We start from the raw sequence: 26849 nt of genomic DNA on the forward strand, positions 1-26849 counted from the left end.
AATATTTGTTCCCCTCCCCCTCGAAAGGCCAAGCACCTGAAGATGGGGAGAGCGTGGACTCCCAGAGGCCCTCCCGGGAAACAAGCCAGGGTGGAAGGAGTGATGACACCAGCTGAGGCTCCCCGGGAAACCTGCACCGGGAGGCAGCAACTGGAGAGAGGGGCGATGGCTCTCTAGGCATACTGCGCCACCCGGCAGGCGAGCCCAGCAAGTGTGGCCGAGGGCTGGGAAGGGAGCCCACCCGAGCCAGGGAGCCGAGAGGGGCCCAAGTTTCCCAGGGTTGCGGTAGCAGCCCCAGATCGCGCTCTACGTTAGACACTCGCACGTGCGCACCGCTCCCCCGCAGCCCAGCGCCTTACCAGCGGCGCTGGGACCCCCACCTTCATTTGTACGGGGACGTCACCGGCCGCGCGCGCGGGGACTGAGGGGGCGGGGCTGATCCGCGCGCCTGCGCGCTGCGCCCGGCGGGCGTGAGGGCGGGCCGCGGCGGCGGCGGCGGAACAGCGGCCACAGAGTCTGCAACAGTAACCGAGCCATGGCTGGAGCTGGCCAGCGGCGGGGGCAGGCAGCAGCCGCGGAAGGCGCAAGGGGTGCGTCAGGCGAGCCGGGGGCCTCACAATTCTAGGAAGGAGAGGGACGTGAGGGGGCCGGGGGCGGGCGGGCTGGGGGCACCGCGCTCGCCCAACGGCGCGGATCCTTTCTGGAAATTAATATTTAAAAAAAAAAAAAAGCCGAGGACGCAGAGGGGAAGGTGGGGGCAAGAGGGAAGGCGAGACACACTGAGAGGGAGACAGAGCCCCACAGTGAGAGGAAGGAAGGAAGGAAGGCAGCAGTCGCCAGCAGCCGATGTGAAGACCGGACTGCGTGCGCCCTTCGCCGCCTCTGCCCGGCCTCATCGATGTTGTGTCCGCCGCCCGCTCGCCCAGATCACGATGAACGCGCAGCTGACCATGGAGGCGATCGGGGAGCTGCACGGGGTGAGCCATGAGCCGGTGCCTGCCCCTGCTGACTTGCTGGGCGGTAGCCCCCACGCGCGAAGCTCCGTGGCGCACCGCGGCAGCCACCTGCCCCCCGCGCACCCGCGCTCGATGGGCATGGCGTCCTTGCTGGACGGCGGCAGCGGCAGCGGCGATTACCACCACCACCACCGGGCCCCCGAGCACAGCCTGGCCGGCCCCCTGCACCCCACCATGACCATGGCCTGCGAGACTCCCCCAGGTATGAGCATGCCCACCACCTACACCACCTTAACCCCTCTGCAGCCGCTGCCGCCCATCTCCACCGTCTCGGACAAGTTCCCCCACCATCACCACCACCACCACCACCACCACCACCCGCACCACCACCAGCGCCTGGCAGGCAACGTGAGCGGTAGCTTCACGCTCATGCGGGACGAGCGCGGGCTGGCCTCCATGAATAACCTCTATACCCCCTATCACAAGGACGTGGCCGGCATGGGCCAGAGCCTCTCTCCCCTCTCCGGCTCCGGTCTGGGCGGCATCCACAACTCCCAGCAAGGGCTCCCCCACTATGCCCACCCGGGCGCCGCCATGCCCACCGACAAGATGCTCACCCCCAATGGCTTCGAAGCCCACCACCCGGCCATGCTCGGCCGTCACGGGGAGCAGCACCTCACGCCCACCTCGGCCGGCATGGTTCCCATCAACGGCCTTCCTCCACACCACCCACATGCCCACCTGAACGCCCAGGGCCACGGGCAACTCCTGGGCACGGCCCGGGAGCCCAACCCTTCGGTAACCGGTGCGCAGGTCAGCAATGGAAGTAATTCAGGGCAGATGGAAGAGATCAATACCAAAGAGGTGGCGCAGCGTATCACCACCGAGCTTAAGCGCTACAGCATACCACAGGCCATCTTCGCGCAGAGGGTGCTCTGTCGCTCCCAAGGGACCCTCTCGGACCTGCTGCGCAACCCCAAACCCTGGAGCAAACTCAAATCCGGCCGGGAGACCTTCCGGAGGATGTGGAAGTGGCTGCAGGAGCCGGAGTTCCAGCGCATGTCTGCGCTCCGCTTAGCAGGTGAGCGGGCCAAGGAGCTGGGCGCGCGGGGAGATAAGGTATTGGGGAAGCTGAAGGGACCCAAGGAGGCAGGGTGGGAGAGAGCTCTGTGCACGCTTCATCCCGTCCTCCTTTCACCGAGAGGGGGGTCCCTAGGCCTGGAAGAGCCAGAGCGTGGCTCCCGGGAGCAGACAGCCTCTTCCAGGACTCAGTGCATTGGGCTGTGGAAGGCTCCGGGAACTGAGCAGCGCGGCCTGGGTGATTGCAGAGGAGCATTTGTGCTGGGAGACAGCGCAGGAAGCTCCCACGACCGTAGGAGGAAAGAAATCCCAGCACCTGGCTGGATACGGTCTGTGCATCGCTTCTGGGTTTGGCACTCCAGGTTTGTGGGGGCGAGAGAGGCGACGCGTGCGTGGAACTGCGCGCAGGTGCTGCCAGCCAGTATCCCTGGCGCATACCCGGGCGCTGTGCTGGAGCGTGCGGGAGCTGCCCGCCAATGTTTAGCTGAACTCGCTGCGGTGACCCCGCTCCCGCGCTCACTTTAGTGGCGCGGGGCGGGGTGGGGGGCTGGAGCGTGGGGAGCGCACTCTGGGAGTTCCAGCAAAGGTTCCGAAGCCGCGCGGCGGTGGGTGTGTGGCGCAGACGCTCCGTTAAGGTTTAGGACGCACTCTGCCCTTGTGACCGGCTGTAGAGAGGGAGGCAGATCGTGCCAAGGTCCAGGTGAGGGCGGCCGAGCAACAAGGGAGCTTCTAGCTTAGCCCAGAGACCGATTTCGCTGCCGACTCGCTTAGCGCTTCGCATTTTGTTTTATTCCTCTGCATGAATTTTCGTCTGAATCCCACGCAGGGGGTGGGAGTGTGAGGGAAAAAAACAAGTCTTCGAGCAGAGGTCTCTGGGCCCAAACACCCCGAGGGCCTGGTGTTTCCGATTTGAGCGGGAAGGTCTTGGCGGCGCTGCGTAGACACTGCGCCCAGTTCCCCCAGCCTCTCTAAGCCAAGGTAAGGGGAAGGCTCTGGCCGGCCCACCGGCGGAGGGGACAACTGACCCCAGCCTGAATCACACGGGGGATTTCAATCAGATTCAGCGACTCCCTAGGGCGAAGGACAAGCGGAGAGGTACAGCCAAGGGCAGCTGAGGGTGGACTCGGTTTGATGAGACCCGGGCTGAGTTGATTGACTCCTGGGGTACATGCTGCCACACCCCCACCCAATCTCAGCCCGGCGACCTAGCCTGAGTCTTGGCGAAGAAAAAGGTAAAAGCCGGAATGAGGGTTTGTTAATTAACTGATCGTTCTCCATTAATTCGTCCCTGGAGAACGAGAGAGCGTCAGTCCGCGCAGAGCCGTGGGCACTGAGCCGTTTCACAGTCTAAAATCAAAGCAAGAGGCCAGGGCCCCCTCCGCCACATCGTGCGGGCCAATGAGAAGCTAGAGGGAAGCGGGTGCCGGCGTCCCCGCGAGCCTGCGACTCCAGCCGGATGCGACCCAAAGCAGTCCTGGGGTCTGGGTTCTTGTGGCCTCCCTGCTGGAGCTCCGCACCGTCTGAGCCTCTGCCCCGCCAGGTTTTCCAGACCAACCCCGCGCTCGTTGGCTCCAAAGTCCCCACGAGGACTCTTGCAGCCTGAGCCCAGAAGCCAGGAGAGGCTGGGGTAAGGGGACGGGAGGGGGAAGAAAGAGGTTGACAGGGTACCCTCTGGGGCTCCCGCAATTCCACTCTCTAGCTTTGTGTGCAGCCACCAGATCGCCCCCATCCCATGGGTAGACCGAGACCCGAGGGCAGCTGAAGTTCTGGAAGGGACGGCCGAAAACGCTATTCCTCTCCCAGACTGATATGCCTATGCCGGCGTCCAAGGTAGTGCCTTTTCACACGCACACGCCAGCCTCGAGCCCGGCTTCAGGACTTTTTACCGAGGCAGTGCACACACAGGCAGGTTAATGGGGCTGGGGGAATGGAGGGAGGGGATGCAAATGGAGAGCCGTTCCCCCCCCCACCCCCAGGGAAGCTCGGTCCAAACCCCCCACCTCCTGAAGGCGCTTGCTCAGGACTTAAATGACTCTCCTTCCCCACTGCCTCCTATTGTCCCCTGGAAAGACAGACTGATAAATTAGGTTCAGGGACGACCCCGGAGCCCTGGATACCCGCCTTAGCGCCCTGCCCTGTACGAGCGCCCTCTCACCTCCTCGCATGGGCAGCCCTAGTACTGCTACCTGCACACGGGACGTGCGGTGGGCGTACCCGCCCGGGCTCACGGGACCCAGGAGGTTATCGAAGGGGCCGCTGCCTGGCACCCAGCAGCGCGTAGAAAGTCCTGCCCAGCCTTTGGACAGAGGCGCGTGGCCTTTTCCTCGAGGAAAAAAAAAAAAAAAAAGGAAAATCGGAGACTCTGGCGGGACGTGAGTTTGGCGCCAAACCCGCAGCGAACTCTTTATCCTAAGACCCGGATGCGGGGTTGTCTCTCCCATTTTCCTTTCTTTAACTTCATTAAAGGGGTGGGGCGGGCTGGGATGAGCGCGCGTGCGGAGCCAGCCGGGATCAATCCCATTACGCAGCAAGAGCCAAGGCTTGTTTTTAAGTCACCGAAGAACGACAAGACCTCCCGTTAACATTTTAATTTGGTGGTGGGGGCGGGGGCGGGCGGAACGAGGCCGTTTCCTGAACCGTTCAATGATCTCTGGTAGGCCCTGACTGCAGGTGACTAAAAACGGATTGCAGGGCATGTTGGACGCAGCTGTGAGACATTGCCCCCTGCTCCCCACTGCCAGCTCCCGTGCACGGAGGGAGGTGCCACTTGCAGCTCTTGCTCGCCGTTGCACTCAAAGACCCCTTAAACTCGTTTCTACCCCATGCGAGGCAAGGCCCATCGAGGTCGGCTCCTTCGCTGGGTAGCGGGAGAGTGGCTTCTTCATGCCCTCCTGGTACCCCAGGTTCCATACAGCCTGGTGTGGAGGGTCAAAACCCTCCGCCCGCCCGCGGCAGCGTGTTTGGAGAGGCGCTTTCTCTTCACGAAATTACATCGGCTGGGAGACAGGAGGAAATTCTCACCAAATTAACTACCTTTAAAAAATCAATATATGTTCCCTCAATGTAACACTTGCTGCTTCCCCATTAAAGTGCAGCGCAACCAGGCTCACGCTGCGTCTCATCCCAGGTGGGGAGGGGGGGCTGGGCTGTGCCGGTGGGTGGGTGCCCCGCCTCTGACGTGGGCGCCTATTAAGACGCGGGGAGATTAAGCTTCCAATTAAAGATTCCAGAAGGCTCCGGCCTCAGTAGGGGAGCTGCCGGCGCAGGAAGAAGCTGCCACTGCACACCCACCAACGGGTGCTGCAGAGACTCAGCAGGCGAGGCCCGGGGTCGGGCAGGGGTGGGTGCTGCGCCGCTTCGACCCTGCGGTACCTGGAGGCGAAGAAACCTCCCAACAGCGGCGCCAGGGAGCCAGACGGGTCTCCAGCACCCGGGACTGCTCCTGTTTCCTGGACGGGATTTGCCCCAGGACCACCCGGGGACCGGGGGGCGTGGGGCGGGGGCAGTCTGACCAGGAGGTGGCCATGAGAAAGTCTCGCCCGGACCAACATGGGCCATGTTTGCCATAAGTGGCCTTGCTGCCTGGTTGATTGATAACTAACTGGCTCCCGCGCAAGTCCATTTGCTTTTTGTTAATATTTATACCAACGGGCGACGTTTCAACTGTCCCCTCACTTCTCTGGGCCATGGGAGCAAAGCAGAAGGAGTTCGATGCTGGGCCCTGGGAACTCCACTTCTCCAGTCCTCGAAGACTCTGGGCCGGGAGAAAAGCCACAACTGGGCGTGTGGAATGCAGGAACTGGAAGGGTTCCTGGGCCCAAGAGTCGGAGGAGAAGGTGCCAAGTGGACTGGTTCCCCGCCACGCCCGGCGTCTCTGCGGGGCGGTTCTCGGGCAGTGCAGCTGCTCTCAGCCGGCTGCGGCGGCCCGAACAAAGGGCCCGCAGGGCGCTGCCGACAGCGTCCGCCTAGCAGCCTGGGGGCGATGGGGGCTGGCTGCCCCGGACGAGAGCCACCTCCGAAGCTTTATGCTAGACTACTCCCAGCGTGGCCTGGGGGCCAGCCAGTCGTCAGGCGGAGGCCGAGGAGTTCCAGAGTCCTCACCAACTCAGGCCTAAGGGTCGCCCGTGCTCCCGGAGAGTTGGCTAGGAACCCCCGCCCACACATACACACACACGCCAGCCGAACAGGTCTGGCTGTTGGGGACAATCCCCAGAAGGCTCTGCGTGGGCCTTTCTCACAGCCCATGTCTGACCCCTGGAGGGTGTGGAACAATAGTTCTCTCTTGCGGCCCCCACTGGGGAGCACAAACCCCAGGGAGGAGAGGAAGGGGCGCATGGAGTTAAGAAGTGTGCACGTGGTGAAGGTTGGAGCGGAGAGTTTGACTAGAGTGGAGGAGACCTGCTGCTGTGGCTTGAGGAGGCCTGATGGTTATTTTGTGGTGACCTGGTGTCAGAGCATCGAGCACGGCTGCCTGAGACAATAAACCCTGCGACCTGTCCCGAGGGTGGCTGGCTCTCCCGCCAGCGGGTGCAGCCCCAGGCCCTTTGGAAGCACCCAGTGGGCGATTGGGGTCAGTAGAGACCCAGTCCTGCCGTCGCTGTTTTGCAGCTGGCACTTGGGACGGTCTGTGCCAACAATAGCACCGTTGTGTTGTAGCAGCAAAGCAACTCAAAGCCCAGGCTGCATCTTTCTTTATCTTCAAGCGCTCAGCGCACCACAGGAAGCTAAGCTTGTGCCCTCACTGATGCCCTCCTTGTGAACTCATCTTCCCCGGTAGCTACGCATGCCCCCTGCGGGCCGCGAGGCCAGGCACCCAGAAAGCCTCTGTGGTTCAACCCGCTGCGGAGAGGAGAGGCTTTGTTTTTAGAACATTGATGTCTTAGTGATTTTCAAAATGAAAACTATTTTGACAGGTAGAGAGTGTAGTGGAGGGAGAAAAGGATACCTAGTGGATCTGTCTTGCTCCTAAACAATTCCTGGGTATTACCCCACTGATGAGACAAAATTGCCATCCCCCCAAATTATACCCCAACTCTAACCTCTCAAGATGCATGTTTGGAAATTATATCCAAATTATACTTTTGCTGGCATGTTTTTGTTTGAGACTATCAGGGTCACAGTAGAGAAGGTGACCCTGGCAGTCTGAAATGGGAGGTTGGGGCTCGGGGTATAGTGAAGGGAGGGTGGATTAGCGTTCCCTTTGTTGTTTCCCCTTCCAGCTAACTGATGGGAGTTAGAAGGCTGCCCTGAGGCTTTGAGCTTGAAGGTCTTTGTTTGTTGTCTGGTGGGCTGGGTGAAGGGCTCTGGGAGGCCTAGCGGCCTGGAGCCCTGGTGCGGAGTCAGGACCCTGGACAGGGCCTAGCCAGGCCTGTTGCCAGGGTTTCTCTTGCCGCTGGTGGGTGGCTAGGATGGCTTTGAACAGTTGTGATGAGGAAACAAAAACTAACAGCTAATATTTCAAAGTTTATGAGAAATCGTGAGGCCCCACCAGTAGTACACACGGGCACAGTCAAGTAATGGAAAAGATCAAACCTATCCTCGTCGATCAGGTGGTTGATCTTTTTCCTCCCTCTCCAGCAGCTTTCTGTGTGCGTCTGAGTCCATGGGCACACCTGCTTATACAATCGGAATTCGAGTCCCTATGGGTGTGACAGGGGTTGGATCATTAAGCTAAAACGTTCAATTCAGTCCCTTTGATCCGTGCTGGGGAAAATCTATAGTCATCTCTAATCTACAAGGTCTTTGAGGAGGTTGTTACATGAGCTGTTTTGATGTCATCATTTCCACATTCATGGCAAATTCAGCTAATCAAACAGACGCTGCTACCCAAAGTTCTCAGAAGAAATAGTTCTTACAGTGTATATCGGTAACATTTATTCTTGATTTCCTTGCAAGAAAGAAAATCCTCAAGTCTAATGAAGGTGGGTAATTAAAAAGGAGGTTCTCAGGTGTCTTGCTCCTCAAAATCCATAGTTAGAAGCCTTGCCCTTCAAGTAAGAGTGCTCAGTGTTCTTTGTAAATTCCATATATTGGAATAGTTAAACACCAATTTACTATTTTAAGTCAACCAAGGAGCCTTGACGGATTGGATGAGAAGTGACTAGTCTCATTTCAGTCCCCTTGAAAACAGCAGTTTCCACACTCTTGGCAAAATTGAATGGTCCCCAACCTAAAGTAGCAACAGAAGGAGGGTCCTATTGAAGTCATAGTAGTTAGAGGATAGATTTCCTATAATCTTGGATAAAGGATTCAACAAGTATCCATTTTGTGTGTATTTAAATAAGATGGGTAAGCACCTTTGGGAGAAGAAAGCCACATTATTTTTACATGAAAAGTGTCAGCCTCACAGAGTTTAGCAAAAAGTAAAAAACTGATTTCTAATGTGAATGAATTTAGTGCATAATCATAAATTACTGTCTTCTATCAACAGATTTGCACAGACTTTTATTTTAATACAAGTATGTTAATACTAATGAAGCTTAATTTTCTTCTGAAACTGTAGGATTGGCTTAGATGACCAGACCAATCACAGGGCAATCTTATTATTTTGATAAAAACATATAAATTTATGTCTTATCACAGGGTCTTGCTATAGAATCATCCCCATTATGTTCCTCCCAAAAGATGTTACATGATCATAAAGTTGGAACAAATTAGCTTCTAGAAATTTTCTTCTCCTTAGGTGAGACAATTTGATAAGATAACAGCTGAACAGAACCAGACCTTGAAGTACAACCCTCACATTTGTCTTGGCAAGTGATAAGGAAGTCAATTGATAAGGAAGGAGTTTGTGTCCATTGTGTACATTTTATTAGCCAGGTACTGTGCTAGGCACATAGATGTTCTCATTTAATACTCACTGTCTGTGGCAGTGGCTCCCAAATCTTGCTATGCATTGGAATCATTTAGGGATCTTTAAAAAAAAATGATTCCTGGCTAAAACCTCAAATATCCTGGCATTAGTAGTATAGGGCATGACCTGGGCACTAGGATATTTAAGAGCTCTGAGGTGATTTTAATGTGCAGCAAAGTTTGGGAGCTGCTAGTTTACAGGGAAATTACCATTATTTTTCCTGTTTCTCTGTTCAATGAGGTTGAATAACTTACCTGTGGTAACAGAGCTGGAAATCACTGAGACCCTGAACTCAGCTTTCCCAGCTCAAAGCTCAGAACACCCTTACCCTCCACCCTGTGCCTCGATTATGGGTGCAAGTCCACTAGGTCAGTGGACCCAGAATGTGGAAATGTCTGATCCACTGTCATAAACACCAATCTGGAAAGTCTCTGCATAATAAGGTCTCGAAATTAGAGAATGTGTGTCTTCCCTCTGGGACTCTCAAAGAGAGTTACTTGTGGAAACTTATTTCTTTTTTACTCAAGACTTATAAGAGAGACTTTTTATTGCTCTCTTTTGAGGAAGCAGCCAGAGGGAATGTGAGGCAGTCACAGAGCTAGACGCGGAACCCAAGTCTCTCCATCCATTTGTTCACGTAAACAATTATTCACAGGCAAGACCCATCTCATTAGATGTTTTCTGTGGGTAGGACTGGTCCATTGGGAGCCAGCCTGGAGGAGGGCCCAAAGGCCCAAACCTCCCATTCTTTCAGGCATTGGTGTTGTGATCTGCACTTGCACGGCAGTTATATTTCTTGGCTTCACATCAGTGCCTGTCTTGCTATTCCAAGCTTGCCTGTTACTCATGTTTTAGGACTCTGCACTAAAAAATAATAAATTGACTTAAACTCTGTATATATGTTGGCAATCATCCAGAGGGCAACTTACAATTTCCCTCAAGCACCGCAAGTTTCCAGTTACCCATGCGTTTCTCATCTCCCTTTGCATATGCCATAGGGTACGCAGAATCGACAGTTTCTGAAATCGCTGCTTTCATTTTGCATCTGGTGATGACCTCGTAGTCCCAAAGAGAGGTTATCAAAGGAACATAATAAACTCTATGCTTTTCGCTTTCTTTCCTGATGTCTTCTAAAACAGATCAATGGGGGAAATTAAATAAATAAACGAGCGAAGCGCGCCACCTAGTGACCCGTCTGCTCACTGCAGGTGAAGTGCGTGAGAGGAGTGGCTAACGCGATTCAAGTATTGATGGAGTCACAAAAATCGTTCATTAAGGCAATTTAATCTTTACTATTAAATGTCCTTTCAATTCATTTAGGGTAATTAAGATGCAGTTAAAGTGATTAAATTCTAATTACTTATGCTAGACAAAGACATATTTGTCACACTAATGCGGTTAACTAAGGACTCAGAAAGAAAGTTAACATTTACTTCAAATGATGCAACTGGAAAAATCAGTTCCTCTTTTCGTCATTAATCCAGTGAGCTGGGTGATTATGTAATGGCACTACAAGCTCATTAAATAGGGGAAGTGCTGATTAAAATGACTGCTGGGAGGAAAACCTGAACCAGGAGTACCTCGGTATTGTTTGGTCAGCATTCCTAGCAAAATTACTTGGTGTCCTTTCCCTCCAAGCCCGCCCCCCGCCCCAAAGCAATAAGCAGCTCCTGAGTCGTATCCTGACATTAAAAGAGGGATGCCGGGCTTCCCTGGTGGTGCAGTGGTTGAGAGTCCGCCTGCCGATGCAGGGGACACGGGTTCGTGCCCCGGTCCGGGAAGATCCCACTATGCCGCGGAGCGGCTGGGCCCGTGAGCCATGGCTGCTGAGGCTGCGCGTCCGGAGCCTGTGCTCCCCAACGGGAGAAGCCACAACAGTGAGAGGCCCGTGTACCGCAAAAAAAAAAAAAAAAGATGGATGCCTCTTGGAAAGCTTTTATTGCCAGCCTGCCGACATTGTTAAACCAAAGATATTTTCAAATGGTAAATGGATTCTTGGGGTAGAGAGGAGCAAGGCATTTGGACAGGGGAGGTGGAGGGAGGGGTCCCTGTAGGAAACAGCTCCAGGATGAAGATTTCCACTGCAGGCTTTCGAAGCCACTCTCCTTCACACAGACACCCTTCCTATTCGGCAGTCTTCCCCCCCTCCCCAGTTGCATTTTTACTGCTTCGTATGTGGGGACAGATTCCTTTGTACACATCATGCTTCTTATGCACACTCTGAAGAGCACTAAGTACCTCAGCTGCAAACTGATCTCTTTTCAGAGTTTTCCGACATTCACAAGTAAAGGCGTCTAAGATTATATACCATCGGATTACTGAGGCTCTTTTGCCATAATATCCACAAACAGTTCCCAGCCTCCTACGATAGGTTAATTTTGAGTACTCAGAAGAGGAGGATGAATTGAAATTTCACTGCATTTGAAGTTGGCCTTCCTCATAAAATGGCTTCTTAAGCCCACGCCTATCATTTGCCTGGGGGGATGATCCAAGGATGAGGATGATCCGTTAAAAAATTGGGAATTAATTTCCCCAGGGGATCAGTGTCTTTTAATACTGTTAAATTTGCCTATTGAAAACCGTTACTATGGAGATTGCATCTTTCTCCTATTTATCCCATTGAAATTCAGTATTACTGTTTACTTCACAAGAAGCTGAAGTTATCAAATTCATCAGTCACGGAAGTCAAACAACTACCTTTTAAAGATAAATTAGCAGGTATTTGAATATTTACGGAGTCATTTTTAATTTACTAGATTGTGTTACCTTAAATTACTAAACCAAATAAACATGTTTAAAAAAAAAGCTCTAGACTAAGAAATGAGAGCCCCAGAGACAAGTTCTTGTACTAATTAGCTCTGAGAACTTCTCATTTAACCTTTCTGGGTCTCAGTCTCCTTAAATGTAGAATGAAGGATTTGGCCTTAGGGTCCTTCCAGATCGCACATTCTATGAATGATTGCCTTCTATGATGACTGTGTATCCATGACAGTCTCTTTTCTCAATTTAATGCTCTGTCCCAAAGTCAGGATTCAACAAGGTGTAAGTCCCTGGCACCCATCTCTTGGGCAGAGTCTCAGATCAGGCTCTCCTATCAGATGGCCAGTAGGAAAGAGCCTTTCCAGTCAGGAGCACTGCCTTCTGGCACAAAAATATTTCAGCTTGAGGTTACAATACCTGCGTTGGTAAGGATATGGATCATCAGGAATTCATGCACTGCTGGTGGGGATGTAAATTGCCACCGTTGCTTCAAAAGATAATTTGGCTTATAAACCTGCACCCACAGCTGAACGAAGTCTACCCCTTGGTATATACCCTAGATAAGCTCACAGGTGCTCCTGAAGATGAGTACAAGGATGGTCTGTAACAGCGTTGCTTCTAAGAACAAATAACCAGAAACATCCCAAATGCCCACTGACGAGGAATGCAGGAATAAACTGTGATGTCTTCATATAATGCAGGAGTATATTGGAGTGATGAAAATGAATGAGCCACAGCTATACACAACAGCATAGTTGAGTCTTAGGAACAGTGTTGAATTTCTTTTTTTTAAAAAAAAAAGAAGAACAAGCTATAGAAAATCACACCAGAACAATACCATTTTTACAGCGCTTAAAAGCAAGAAATGCTAAACAACTTACTGTTTAGAGATACATAGGTATGTGGAAAAAACAAGTTAATAATAAACTCAAGTTCCTAAGAGTGGTACCTCCAGTAGGGAAAGGCTAGAGATAAAAGGAGAAAACACCCTTGTAGCTTCACAGACAGCAGATATTCTAGTTCTTTTGTCAGGTGCTGCCTTCACCAGTGTTCATTTAGTTCCTGTGCTTCCTATCTTAAATATACATGTTTTGTAACAGGTAAATATTATTTAATTTTAACTTTGGGGAGGAAAAAGATTGTTTCTGTCTGGTTCCCCAACCCGAACAACTTGGACCAAATAAACCCCAGGACATTTCAATTGTCATTTACACAGTTCTTAGCCCTGTATTAAATGTCAGCTCTCGTAGGAATTATATCTGGCCAACTGTGGACAGGGCATAAGATGTGAAAGAGGAAATTTCATTAGATATGGAAAGAGTGGTTTTTTCTTTTTTCATTTGAGTACAGCTATGACAGTGCTGTGCTCAGTACTGGGGATGTACTGAGCACAAACAAATCTTTTGGAGCTCATAGTCTAGTGGGGAAGAGAGACAAATAGCTTGGTTGCTTTTTTGTGCCAAGAAGGAACGGTTTAGGGTGTGATGAAGGAATAGTTTTGAAGCTCTGGAAAAAAAAAAAAAAAAAACAGGACTTGGTCAGAAATGGGGAAAGAGGTTTTCAGGCAGAGGGAACAATAGCATGTGTGGATGCCGTGGGTAAAACCCTTTTGCAGAAGATTTCTTGGATCCGAATTATTGTATAGCTGGAAGCTTGTTTCTTCCCCAGCACAGCTGAGTGAAATGATGCCTTCCCATCAGTAACAAAAGCTTTCTCCAAGGCTGTAGTTTTTTGTAGTGGGAGGGGTGGGTGGAGAGTTTCACATTCCTCAAATCAGGTTGGTGGCAGAGAGGTGGCAAGAAAATATATGCTGATTAAAAAGCCTCCCAGGTGATTCTACTATAACTCCAAGTTGATAATTAGAATATTGATATTGAGCACTACTATGTATAAAATAAACAAGGACCTACTGTATAGCACAGAGAACTATATTCAATATATTGTAATAACCTATAATGGAAAAGAATCTGAAAATCAATATATATATATATATATATGTGTATAACTGAATCACTTTGCTGTACACCAGGAACTAACACAACATTGTAAATCAACTATACTTCTATTAAAAAAAGAATATTGATATTGAGAATTTAAGAGCAAATGACTTATATTTTTGCCCCTTTGTTATTTATTTTACCCTTTTTCTGGAATAACCTATAGTTCCATAGCTTTACGTTTATTTTTTAATGATATATTATATATATATTATATCATTATATAATATTTTACTTCTTTTATCTCTTTTGACGTTAAAAGTTCCCTCAAAAATTCAATATTCCTAATTACTTAGCCATAAAAAGAAACGAAATTGAGTTATTTGTAGTGAGGTGGATGGACCTAGAGTCTGTCATACAGAGTGAAGTAAGTCAGAAAGAGCAAAACAAATACCGTATGCTAACACATATATATAGAATCTAAAAAAAAAAAAAATTGGTTCTGAAGAACCTAGGGACAGGACAGGAATAAAGATGCAGATGTAGAGAATGGACTTGAGGACACGGGGAGGGGGAAGGGTAAGCTGGGACAAACTGAGAGAGTGGCATGGACATATATACACTACCAAATGTAAAATAGATAGCTAGTGGGAAGCAGCCACATAGCACAGGGAGATCAGCTCAGTACTTTGTGACCACCCAGAGGGGTGGGATAGGGAGGGTGGGAGGGAGACGCAAGAGGGAGGAGATATGGGGATATATGTATATGTGTAACTGATTCACCTTGTTATACAGCAGAAACTAACACACCATTGTAAAGCAATAATACTCCAATGAAGATGTTAAAAAAATTCAATATTCCTATAAGAATGATTGTATCCATACTCTCCTCCATCTGAAAAACTCTTACTGTTCTCTGGGTCCTTACTACTCAGTGTGGTCCCCAGACCAGCAGCAGAACATTAGGAAATGCAGACTCTCAGGTTCCACCCCAGACCTACTGAATCTGAACCTGCACCTTGACAAGATCCCTAGGAAATTCATGTGCCCATTCAAGTCACTGAGGGTCATATTACATCATTCAGAAGGTGCATTTTCCTTCATTTGCCCTCAGGCTGATGGAGTACCTCCTATGTGAAGGGCGCTGGGCTAAGTACTGGGGCTCAAAAGAGGCACAATGTGCGGTATCCTGGAGGAGCTCACGGGAGGACGTGTGCGGGGAAACAAATACTTACAATGTCCTTGATGAGTGCTGGGATAGGCAGGAAAACAGTTATGTGGGAGCAGGGAGGAGACTGGAAAGAAGACTGAAAAGAGAGTACATAGTACCTTGTATGCCTGTGCCATCCAAGGGACTTGGGTCTGTGACAGCAGGAGCTGAAGGAAGTTGTGACCTCTAGTAGAGTGAAGTTGTCAGGCTTGTGCTTTTGAAAGGTAGCATTGTGTGAGCCGATAGGAGAAGTAGCAGCAGCAGGGGACTAGCTAGGAGGGTGGCAATAGATGATGAGGGTCGGATTGCCTGCCATTGTCAGCAGGGATGAAGAAAATATATATTCTTTTTCAGATTCTTTTCCATTATAAGTTACTACAAGACACTGAATATAGATCCCCATGCCATACAACAGTTCCTTGCTGTTCATCTAGCTTATATTTTGTCGTGTGTATCTGTTAATCCCAAACTCCTAATTTATCTCCCCCTCCCACCCCATTATCCCCTTTGGTAGTCGCAAATTTGTTTGCCATGTCTGTGAGTTTATTTCTGTTTTGTAAATAAGTTTATTTGTATCATTTTTTAGATTCCACATATAAGCGATATCACATGATATTGTCTTTCTCTGTCTAACTTACTTCATTTAATATGACAATCTCTAGGTCCATCCATGTCACTGCAAATAGCATTATTTCATTCTTCTTTATGGCTGAGTAATATTCCATTGTATATCTACACCACATTTTTGTGTTTTTTTTTGTGGTACGCGGGCCTCTCGCTGTTGCGGCCTCTCCCGTTGCGGAGCACAGGCTCTGGACATGCAGGCTCGGCGGCCATGGCTCACGGGTCCTGCCGCTCCGCTGCATGTGGGATCCTCCCGGACCGGGGCACGAACCCGCGTCCCCTGCATTGGCAGGCGGACTCCCAACCACTGCGCCACCAGGGAAGCCCCTGCACCACATTTTCTTTATCCATTCATCTGTCAATGGACATTTAGGTTGCTTCCATGTCTTGGCTATTGTAAATAGTGCTGCAATTAACATAGGGGTGCATATATCTTTTCAAATTAGAGTTTTCCCCAGATATATGCCTAGGAGTGGATTGCAGGATTATATGATAACTTTTTTTTAGTTTTTTAAGGAACCTCCATCTGTTCTCCATAGTGGCTGCACCAATTTACATTCCCACCGACAGTGCAAGAAGTTCCCTTTTCTCCACACCCTCTCCAGCATTTATTATTTGTAGACTTTTTAATGATGATCCAGTGCCTTTTAAAAATAACTTCTTTGTAAAATTATTACTACTAATCAAGAAAAAAGGTGACAAGGATCACCCATAACACCCCCAAACAGAGATAACCCCCTTTTTGTGAATATCTTTCCAATCTCTTCTCAATGAGATGATCCATACATACTATATTATAACTTTTTAAATTAAAAATCCCATGTTATTAAATTTATGATAGAATATTTGAAAATACATAAAAGAAAACTGGAGACAATAAAACCCCCTGGTAATTCCACCATTCCTGACCCCCCCCCAAATACCTCACCAGTAGCACTTATTCATTTAGCAGATATGTATAGATAGGGTATTTACAGTTTGCAAGACAGCAAAGAGGTCAAAGCCCTCCCTCTGCTCCTGGAGCGCTCTGGATCAAAAAGCTTTCTGCACATTTTATGTTTTACAGCTATGCTATAATTTAACCAATCCCCTATTTTTGGATGCTTAGGTTGGTCCATAAATTGATTGGGCAAACATAAATTTTATGACTATATAATATTTCAGAAGCATCATAATTTACATAACCTCTCCAACAACCTTTCATTGGACATTTCAATGATTTCAAGTTTTTGGTTTTGTTTTGTTTTTGCTATTATCAGTCAATGGCACAGCAGTCAGCAACATATGCAGAACTTTTCTGAATATTTGTTTTCCTCTTTCAAAAATAATTTTTCTCTCATAACTTTGGAAAATATGAAACACTATAAACATACGACAGGATCAAATCATCCATAATCCCATAACCCAGGGATGATACCTGTTTATGTGTTGGTTTGTTTCCTTCTAGCTTTTTTAAATTACGTAAATAAGGTATATTTTTAATTTTTATTTTTCACAAATAAAGAATTTACAGTCAAATTGATCTCAGTGTCATTAAATATTATTCAAAAGCATGATTTAAGAAAATTTTATTTGGAAGTTTTTTTCAAATTTTTCAAAAGGTGCAAAAATAAAATAAGAACTTAAGCCATTTACCCACCAGTTGACCAGTTGTTAACATTTGACCCATTTGCTTTATCATCTGTGCACACATGCATGCTCTCTCTCTCTCTCTCTCTCAATCTCTCTTTCTCTCTCACTCTCAAATGCACAGAATTTTTTTTCATGAACCGTTTCAGAGTACGTTACATACATCATGGCCCCTCACCCCTACATACTTTAGAATGTATTTCCACGAGTATGAACCTTCCCTTCTGTAGCCACAGTTCACTTTTGTCCGTTGACCCAGTAATGTCCTTCACAGCATTGTTCTCCAGGAGAGGATCCAGTCTGGGATTAAGTTTCATATCTCTTCTTTTCTTTAATCTTAAACATTTCCACAGCCTTTTTTAACCTTTTATAACATCGAAATGTTTGAAGAATATAGTCCCCACTTTAAAAAAAAAAAGATATTTCTCATTTTATGTTTATCTGATGTTTCCTCGTGATGAGATTGAGGCAGTGCTTTCTTGCCCAGAAAGCTGCATGGGTGACGTGTGTCCTTCTCTGGCGATCACATCTGGAGGCCCATGAAGTCTGTCTGTCTCCCACTTAACTGGAGAGTTAATTCTGATCACTTGGTCGAGGTGTTGCCTAATTTCTCCACTGTATAATCACATATTTTTTTCTCTTTCTCTCTTACAGCTAATAAGCAGTCTGTGGGGAGATACTTTAAGATTATGCAGATATCCTACTCTTCATCAGAGTTCCCCACAGATTTAGCATCTATTGATTCTTGCCTGACCTGTTTATCACGACGGCTTCAAAATGATTTTCCATCTCCGGCATTCCTGCCTTGTTTGACAGTCAGCTCTCAGCTTTCTTCTGTGAGCAAGAGCCCCTTCTCTCTCGTTTACTTATCCATTTGTTATTGGATAAGATTCACACATTCCTTTTCTCCCAATGGTTTCTAATTCAGTTCTGTACTTACCTATTTTGGTGCTCAAGCTGTCTCACATTTGACAGTGGGAGCCCCTTTAATCTGGCTCCTCTGTTCTTGTGACTTGTTTCCATCGTTCTTTTCCTCCTCCTTCTCCTCCATTTTTTTTTTCTTTTACTTTCTGGCATCATAATAAGATGTTCCAAGCTCATCTGTTACCTACCCTGTCCCAGCCCTAGAATCTGCCCTTTCCTTGATGAGCCCTGGTTTTTTCTGGTGGGGAATGGTATGAGAGACCAAGAAGGCCTGGTCACTAGTTGTGCTCATGGCTAGTAGCATGACTTTGTTTTTTGGCCTCCTCAGAAAAATCCAGGAAAAATATGCATGTATATTTACACACACACACACACACACACACACCACAAATATACATATGCACTCATACATATATAATATACATGTGCACATAAACATGCTTACATACATATTTTTTAAATCATGAGTTCGCACAAGTACCTCCACATCTAATTGCAATATATCCCCATAGGATTTCTTCTTGCCTACCCTCATTCCATAATTGTGTGTCCCTTCCTCTACAGTGAGAACCCTGGCACTCAATAACATATCCACCCCCCAGCACACACACACACTTACTCATTTGCTCAATCCTAAAATACATCTAAAATAATTTCAAAATTGCTTCAGCCATACCTGTAAAATAAACAAACCTGCTAAAAAATTTTTCTGTAACATTCATTTTCAATTCTTCCCCCATTCATATGCCCCAACATCACTTGGGAACTTGCTAGAAATCCTGCTGATTCAGAAACTCAGGGGAAGAGCCCAGTAATCTGTCTTCTTACAGGCTCTCTAAATGATTCTAAAGCATACTAAAGTTTGAGAAGCACAGCCTGAAATATGCAGAACAGGTTTGTGATATGTGTGTGTGTGTGTGTGTGTGCCTTTGTGCCGACATGTTATTATGTAAAATAATACTTTAAAAGATCCTAAATGTAGCAACCATAAAACAGGTGCAGTGCAGACTAATCACAGTCCTTTTGTCAGCATGTGTGTGGAGGTGTGATGTAAAAGAAGGTAAGCCCCCAGTTATTTGTTTCTGTTCTGTTGCCAGCCTGGTGCATAATCAGGAGGAAGAGGGAGGCATGGGTGTGAAGTACCCTCATTTGCCAGAGGGGGTGCTCTCCAGCTCCACAGCAGCCGCCCCTCTGCCCCTTGGCATTAGGAAGTTCTATCAGTTAATGACAGAATCTCCTCCAACTTTATTCCAAATTACCTGGGAAACTTGTTTAAAATGTGTGTTTCTGAATCCCATTCTCTCAGAGAATCTAATTCAGTAGGGATAAGATAGGGTTCCGGAATATACATTTTGAACAAGCCTCCCCGTCATGCTCCCAGGTGATGTTGATGTATTTGACCCACGCCTTACAATTTCTGCTCTGGACTCTAGACCCTGTTTACTCAGAGTGCCATCCTGGACCAGCAACTGAGTAGTGAGCAACTGGGAGCTTGTTAAATGTGCAGAATCTCAGGCTCTGCCCAAACCTGCTGGATCAGAATCTTCACCTTAACAAAATGTCCAAATGACTCGTTTGTACACTCAAGTTTGAGAAGCACTAATTTAGAATAGTGGTTCTCAGCCTAGCCTATGTGTTAGAATCACCTGGGGACTTTAAAAGGACTGTGTCTCGGATGTCTCCCCATGTTCTCTGGGGCCACATCTGACTTATTTATCCAACAAGGATGCTGAGTATGCCAAAGAAATAATCCATGGTCTACTCTTACAGAACTCATGGATTCCTAGTGAGAGAGATGGGTAGGTAATAACTAATTATCTGGGGAGCACTATGGGTACAGGAGACCACAATTCACCCCAGATGAGAGAGGGGATGGAGAAGCCTTAATAGAAAATGAAATGCTTGAGCTGGGCCTTAATTACATAGGGACAAGAAAGAGAAGGAAGGACATTCTGAGTGAGGGAGCAGCTTGAGCAAAGCAATAGAGGTGTGAACATTCATAATGTATTTAGGACTGACTTCTGAACAGTGTGGCTCAGTGTGGATGGTGGGTGAGCAGTTGTGGGAAGTGAAGTGAAAAAGGTGATTGGGGTCAGAGGGTCAAGGTCCTTGACTATCTTAATGGAGCAGCCAAGAAGGGCTTTCCTCTCAAGCTTACTAGAGACCTTTGTGAAGCCAATTGTATACTACATGTGTCATTGGGAGAACAGCATTTACAATTGACTCTACAGATGACTTTCCAGAAATGCAAACAAGGAAAACCACTAATTTGAAATTAACTGTGAAAAACGTCTGATGACTTGGCGAAAAGTCAAAATTGTAGGTTATTTTTTAAGGAGTTCCATTTTATAACTTCCAATTGCTGTGAATATTATAAAGTGTTATATATGGCTATTAATTAAAGAAATGGGATCAATAAGCTAAGACTTACAATTCACAATAGGCCTGCATGAGATAATAATGCATAATAAGCATGTAATTCATCAGGTCTGCCATTTGTTTTGACTGTTTTGCAGAATCAACATCATAACTAGGGCATCGATATCACATATTTCCAATTATTATTATTATAGCCCAAACTATTGAGGGGCTCTTTAAGATGAGGGAGACTGATGTGATAAAACCCCAATGGATCAGGCATTAACAGAAGTTTAGGAATTTAAAAATCAGAATTCCTGAGCCAACCTTTCATCAAAGAGCCACATTACCTTTTGTTACTGACTGAAGGAGCAGGTGCGAGGCAGCAGCTTTTCTTCCCACCGGTTTTTCTGAAGCTGCAATGCAGGGAAAGAGCTTCGAGGAGGGAAGGGTCTGGTGGTCATGTCTTCTGGTGAGTCTCAAAAAGCTTGGGCCTGTGCCCAGGAAAATGTGTGCATGTGACAGTGAATGGCCAGCTCCTCCTGCCCGTGTAACCATCCTGGGGAGAGTTTTCATGATGTGTCCACCTTGCTGACATCTGCCTCCAGGGCACAGTGGAGTTGGAGGTCACCCAATGAGCCAGCTGCGTGCCCATAGGCGAGTCTCCTGACCTCTTTGACATTGTTTCTTCGCCTACAGAAAAAGACATAATACCCATTTCTACCTCACCTGAGTTTTGTGGGGATCACGTGGGAAGGTTTAATGGAGGTGATTTAAGTACCATAAAGCAAGGTACAGGGGTGAGTTATAGTGATCATTCTTGACTAAGAACGTCTGCTCTTTGCATGTTTTTATTAGGTCTTTCACACTCATGCCCAGATGAGTTTCCATAGGTGCTTGAGCTACCCACAAAGTCAAAGATACCAGAAAAGCTAGCTTGTGTCCAGCAGGTTGTATCGGCCCCACCTCCCTCTCCTGGGCATCACTGTTTCCAGATAGTCTGTGCAGGAGTTCCCTTCCCATGTAAAGGCTGCCCGTGGCCATATCAGTTAGAACTCACTGGAGTAGCTTTTCAAATTGTACTTTATACTGTGTTCTCCAAATTTGCTGCTTAAGAGCTGACAAAACAACTGGGGGCCTGGCTTATAAAAATATGCACAGGACAGCACAGTAACTCAAGGCAAAGCAGATAACACTATGACCCAGCACTCCTGGAGTCTGAGCTCTAATCCTGAAGCTGTGGCAGCCCACCCACTGGCTCTGTGATCTCCACAGGATGGGTGCTGGCCTGTAAAATGGGCTTGGGAACCTGCCACGTTCACTTCCATGGTTCCTCCATTCTTGTTTTACTGAAATCTGTTTTATTTGCATGCTTGTTCCTCCACGAACATGTATTGTCTTGTAGAGTTTACTTTGAAAAGCAGTTTCAGCTGTCAAGAGACAGTGTTTGGGGGCTCAGTAGACATGAACAGCAACCCCCCTTGTCCCTGCCCCAGTCCAGAAGAGGTTTCCTCTCGGTGGCAAGTGGGAAGTGAGAGCAGAGGGCTCACCCTGTATGCACGCCCAGCTACTTCTTTCTTCAATAGTTTTACTAAGAAGTAATTTACATACCATACAATTGACCCATTTAAAGAGTATAAGTCAGTGGTTTTTAATATACTCACAGAGCTGTGCAACCGTCACCACAATCAATTTTAGAACCTTTTTATCATCTCCCCCCAAAGAAACCCCATACCCATTAGCAGTCCCACCCATTTCCCCCCACTACGTACTCAGCCACAGGCAACCACCAACTTCTTTCTGTCCCTATGGATTTGCCTATTCTGGCCCCGCTGCTTTTTTATCCTTTTTCTCTGTCCCCGAAGCCCCAAGCTCCCCAGAGCAGGGTGTGCAGGAATGTTACTACCAAGTTGGTCAGGAATCTGGGTAGAATTTCAGAATGTGCTTTTTGCCTTCCCAGTGCACCCTACCTTCCCTGGAGGCACTGGAGCAGCAAAGGAGCTGAGGGCCCTAGCAGCTGCCTGGACCCGCCTCCTCCAAATCCAGGCCGGACCTCCCCTGAGTGACTTGGGACATCGCAGGCTTACCTGTTCAAGAGCCCTTGGCCCTGCAGGTTGCAGTTTTCAGCACTGGCACCGGCCTTCGGGGGAAGACACTGCGTCACTAGCAGACCCCTTGAGATGACAGGGCAGTTTCACCATGCCCTGGAATCCCAGCCCTTTCCCTTACTGCTCCCTGGCCCACCTCGCCTCAATCACATTAGGACAGCAGACGCTGGAGCAGTTGTATGGAGGAAGTACACGGCCATAGTGCAAGGACTCTCAGGGTAGAAGCCACATGTGATTGGGGAAGCTGCAGGCATACAGTCTCCTTCCTCAGTCCCTCAGAATCAGACCACCAAATAAATGTGATTTGAATCACCCAGGCCTGGCTCTGTCTCAGCCCCGCCCGCGCAGGCCTTTCATCCTGCCTCTCTAGGATTCACCATCCAGGCCCTGAGGCCCAAACTGTCCTCTCCTCAGGTTAAATTCCCAAATTTCCTATTAGATTCGATGCCTCACAGAGCTGTTGCTAAAATTAAATAATGTCTCTACAGTGACAGACCCATGGCTTACCATTCATCTGGCTGCATCCCCATCTTATTCTAGCAGATACTGTGGCTCCCCGGTCACTTGTCTGTGCATCCACCACACACACACATTTCTCCATATTCCTCTTCAGTATAACTAAGATCAGTGAAAATTTTCTAAAGGACCTTTACAAATTGTGATTACAGTTCATGAAGTTCAATTTTCGGGTCTTACCTGGTAGTATTGTTTACTAAGCACACAGGTCTTGTTCCCTTTCCTACCTCACCTGCAAGTGTTCCGTCCCAAAAGTCTTCTCTCCCCACTGCCTGCCAGGAGGGAGAAGGAGGTGGTGGCACAGGGATGGCCTTACAAAAGGGGGGAGGGGGCCCGGGAGGGGCCAGCTAGAGTGAACCGTTCAACGCTCACACTTCTCCGAGTGCCCATTTATGACATAGAAATCTGAACTGTACATCTTCCCTCTGGAGTCATGTTGACTTTACATACATCAAGTCATAGAGCTGCACCTAGAAGGGGTTGCAAGTTATTTAGTCAAGTCCCTTCATTATACAGTTAAGGAAGCTGGACCCAGCCTGGTTAAGGGGTTTAACCCAGCCATTCAACTAATTAATGACAGAGCCAGAACCCTAAACTTTTGACAACTAGAGCAGTGTTTTTACAGAACCTTCCTCCCTCATAGACTGGGAATATAACGTACACCCTCATTCTACCTGGACCCTTGGCGTTCCTTCCATAAGGGCACGTTGAAACATACACTACTGCCCCCATGAAGACAGCCTCTTCTAATCCACAATTCCATCCTATGTGAAGCAGCCAACTCTGGGACAAATATGCCAAGAACCTCAGGGAGCAAGTTAAGCAAATTTTCCTACATTTTTAATGAAAAAGTAGAAACTAGTAAAAATATAGAGTACCTATTGTTTAATGGCTCAGCGTCCTAGGAGGGCAAATGCATAACTGTTCGCAGGGTCTGTGGTAGTTGCTGTTGGTATTGTTTTAATCTCTAAAGCTTATGAGGTCGAAGCAACTGTGAGGAATGTGAGTTTGTGTTTGATCGCCTTCATTCAGGTGAACGTGGATCTGGATTATTTGCAGGACTGGCTGGTGTCCCTGCAGAGCCATTACCTGCTCTTTTTGAGAAGCCATAAGGATGGAGAAGGTGAAATGGAATAGTCAACATAGTGGCTATATATTCTAAAAGACACAGTAAGGTTACCTTGGAAATTTTTTAACTGCGATAATATTAGACTTTGGAAACCAGGAAAGACACTACAGGGGTGTATTCATTGACTCACAGGGCTTTCAAGCCTGCCGGGGCCTTAGAATACTGCCTGCTCATTGAAAGGATGCAGAAAAACAGATCAAGTCATGTGTCCAAGTTTATACCACAGGCTAGAGACAGAGCAAAGACCTGAGCCTGCTGTGTAAATTCAGTGTTTATACTTGCATCTTGACCAAAGAAAAAAGGAAGGATCTGAAAATTAATTTGCAAACATCTAGAACACTTCTTAAGCGTTTATAGTTTTAACAATCACTTCAGCATAGCTTATCTTATTTAACGCTTATTATAATCCTGTGAGGAAAGAAGGCCATTGTCCTCTGTTTTGCAGCTGGGTAAACTAAGGCTCCAGAAGGCGATGGACTTGCCCAAGATGACACATCTATCAGTGGCCACAGAGCTGGGCCTTGAGCTTGTGTCCTGTGAGCCCAGGTTCATCTAAGAAGTTGTATTGTAAGTCCGTCTGGCTTTATAAATGTCTCCCAGGCCCACATGTCTGTGCCTACTTATTTTTTTAATTTGGTACAACAGATCTTTTTTTGGTAATTGTTATTGAACTATAGTTGATGTACAACGTTGTGTTGTTTTCAGGTGTAGAGCAATGTGCCTGCTTGTTCCCGGAAAAATTCTTGGCAGACTTTTGCATAGTTCAATCAGCAGTTTAGATGTTGTAATGTCCTTTGTGACGTTAAATCAGGAAAATGAATATAAGTTGATATACAAATGCTTGGCTGACAGCCGATTCTAGGATGTTACTGTATATCATGTTTTATAAAGTGTATTCTAGGACAGGGCTTCTTAAACAGTGAAGGAGTAGTTGTTTGTTTCCAATTTCCATCTGTTCTGGACCAATAGTTTTGATAATACAATAAAAAATGTATTAGTAAAACAATAATCACAGAATGTTGGAGCAATGTCAAACTGCCACAAAACTTTCTAATTGCTTATTCTCAATTTTCTGATCTTGCTGCAGGTCAGTAACAGTTTACAGACCAACATAGGTCTGGCAACCACATTTTGAGAGACACTGTTCTAAGCAACACCATTCCTGAGAGAAATTCCCTGAATAAAGAGTTGCTTAATCAAATAAGTTTGGGAGACCCCATACGCTAGAAAGTATCAGTGCACATTAGCATATTAAAGGCTCTGAGAAGTCCTGCATTAAAGAAGCTTGCTTAATCATTAATTAACTCAGCATTTCCCAAACTGCCTGACCTCGAAACTCAATATTCATGGAATGCCTTTCAACATCCTGCAGAATTCATATTTCTTGAAATACCCTTGGCTCTGTCCTGCCAACTATGGGCAAAGCATAGGCCCCAGTCATGCCTGAGATGAAAGCTTGTCCTTTGCCCACAGCCTCATGCATTGCTTTTTTTAAAAAAAAAATTCTTTATAATCTTTTATTCTTGTGGTGCACAAAATCATTCTCTGCCTTTTACCGTCTTCCACGTCTGCTTCTGTCTCCCATATAGTACTGACTGTAGGTGACCTCATTCCCAGAGAAGATCAAAGTCACCTGAGACAGCCCCACTACACTTTGCCACTGCATCCTGCAAACATATCTGCTTGCCCACCTTCATGGAGGTGACTCATGACGGGTCTTCTTCCTCTTCAGTACTACCTTACACGTGCAACAGGAATCTTCTTCCCTTTAATCCAGTTCTATAATAACTATTCTATCTTTAATGAAAACTGTACACCCACACAAAAAAGTATAACTTACCCATAAAACACATGCAATGCTCTTCCCTAAGCAGCAGTTCCTGTTGTCAGACTTTGCTCCCACTCTCTCTCTCTCTCTCCACTGCACACTTGTGTGGACCAGTTGCTGATTTCCTACCTTATAATGGGTAATCTCTACCTTGAAATGAATTCCATGGGAATGCCAAAGCACTGCTCTCATTTATATTCTCTTAACAGGTCTCACAACTATAATTCTGTGCAAGCTTCTAGAAGCATGATTTTATTTCTATGGGTTGCTTCTCCTGGGCACCTTGTTGAGGTTACCCACTGACTGTCAACAAGCTTTAGTCCACTCTCCATTCTACAGATATCTCTGCTTCCTTCCTTCCAGAAGCCACTCCAGCTTCTGCACAAAGTTCTTTCCAGGTAAAACCACACACATTTAATCACAGACACCCCATCCAGCACCCATATGGGTACTGAGATCCCCTTATAGCCAGGCACTATGCCAGCCTGCCCTGGAGAGACATTATGAGTCTGCCAGTCTCCTTGCTCCAGGAGAATCCCACTTTCCAGGTTCTAACATTGAGAGCTCGGGTCAGGGACTTCCAAACTGCATTTCCACAACATTAGTATTATATGAGACACTGATAGACAGTCTCTACCAAACAAGGTTCTGGAATTAAATAAATTTGGGAAACAAAATTATATTTGTTAAACACATATTACACTTTTTTTCTTTTTTTTTTTTTTGCGCTGCGCGGGCCTCTCACTGCTGTGGCCTCTCCCGTTGCGGAGCACCGGCTCCGGACGCGCAGGCTCAGCGGCCATGGCTCACGGGCCCAGCCGCTCCGCGGCATGTGGGATCTTCCCGGACCGGGGCACGAACCCGCGTCCCCTGCATCGGCAGGCGGACTATCAACCACTGCGCCACCAGGGAAGCCCACGTATTACTCATTTTGAGG

General features: G+C 47.5%; 1 protein-coding gene across 1 annotated transcript in view; it reads left to right on the forward strand.

Annotated features, from left to right (window-relative positions):
• The first annotated feature begins 741 nt into the window (after positions 1-741).
• ONECUT1 (one cut homeobox 1) overlaps positions 742-26849 on the forward strand; it is a 31120-nt gene continuing 5012 nt past the window's right edge. Inside the window, exon 1 of the mRNA XM_022579531.3 lies at positions 742-2037. Within this exon, the coding sequence (XP_022435239.1) occupies positions 933-2037 (1105 nt within the window). The 5' untranslated portion in view covers positions 742-932. The remainder of the gene's footprint in view (positions 2038-26849) is intronic.

The sequence above is a fragment of the Delphinapterus leucas genome, chromosome 2 (assembly GCF_059928025.1).
Source record: "Delphinapterus leucas isolate spDelLeu-1000000601 "Yukka" chromosome 2, BTC_Dleu_Yukka2, whole genome shotgun sequence".
In the NCBI taxonomy this organism is placed as follows: domain Eukaryota; kingdom Metazoa; phylum Chordata; class Mammalia; order Artiodactyla; family Monodontidae; genus Delphinapterus; species Delphinapterus leucas.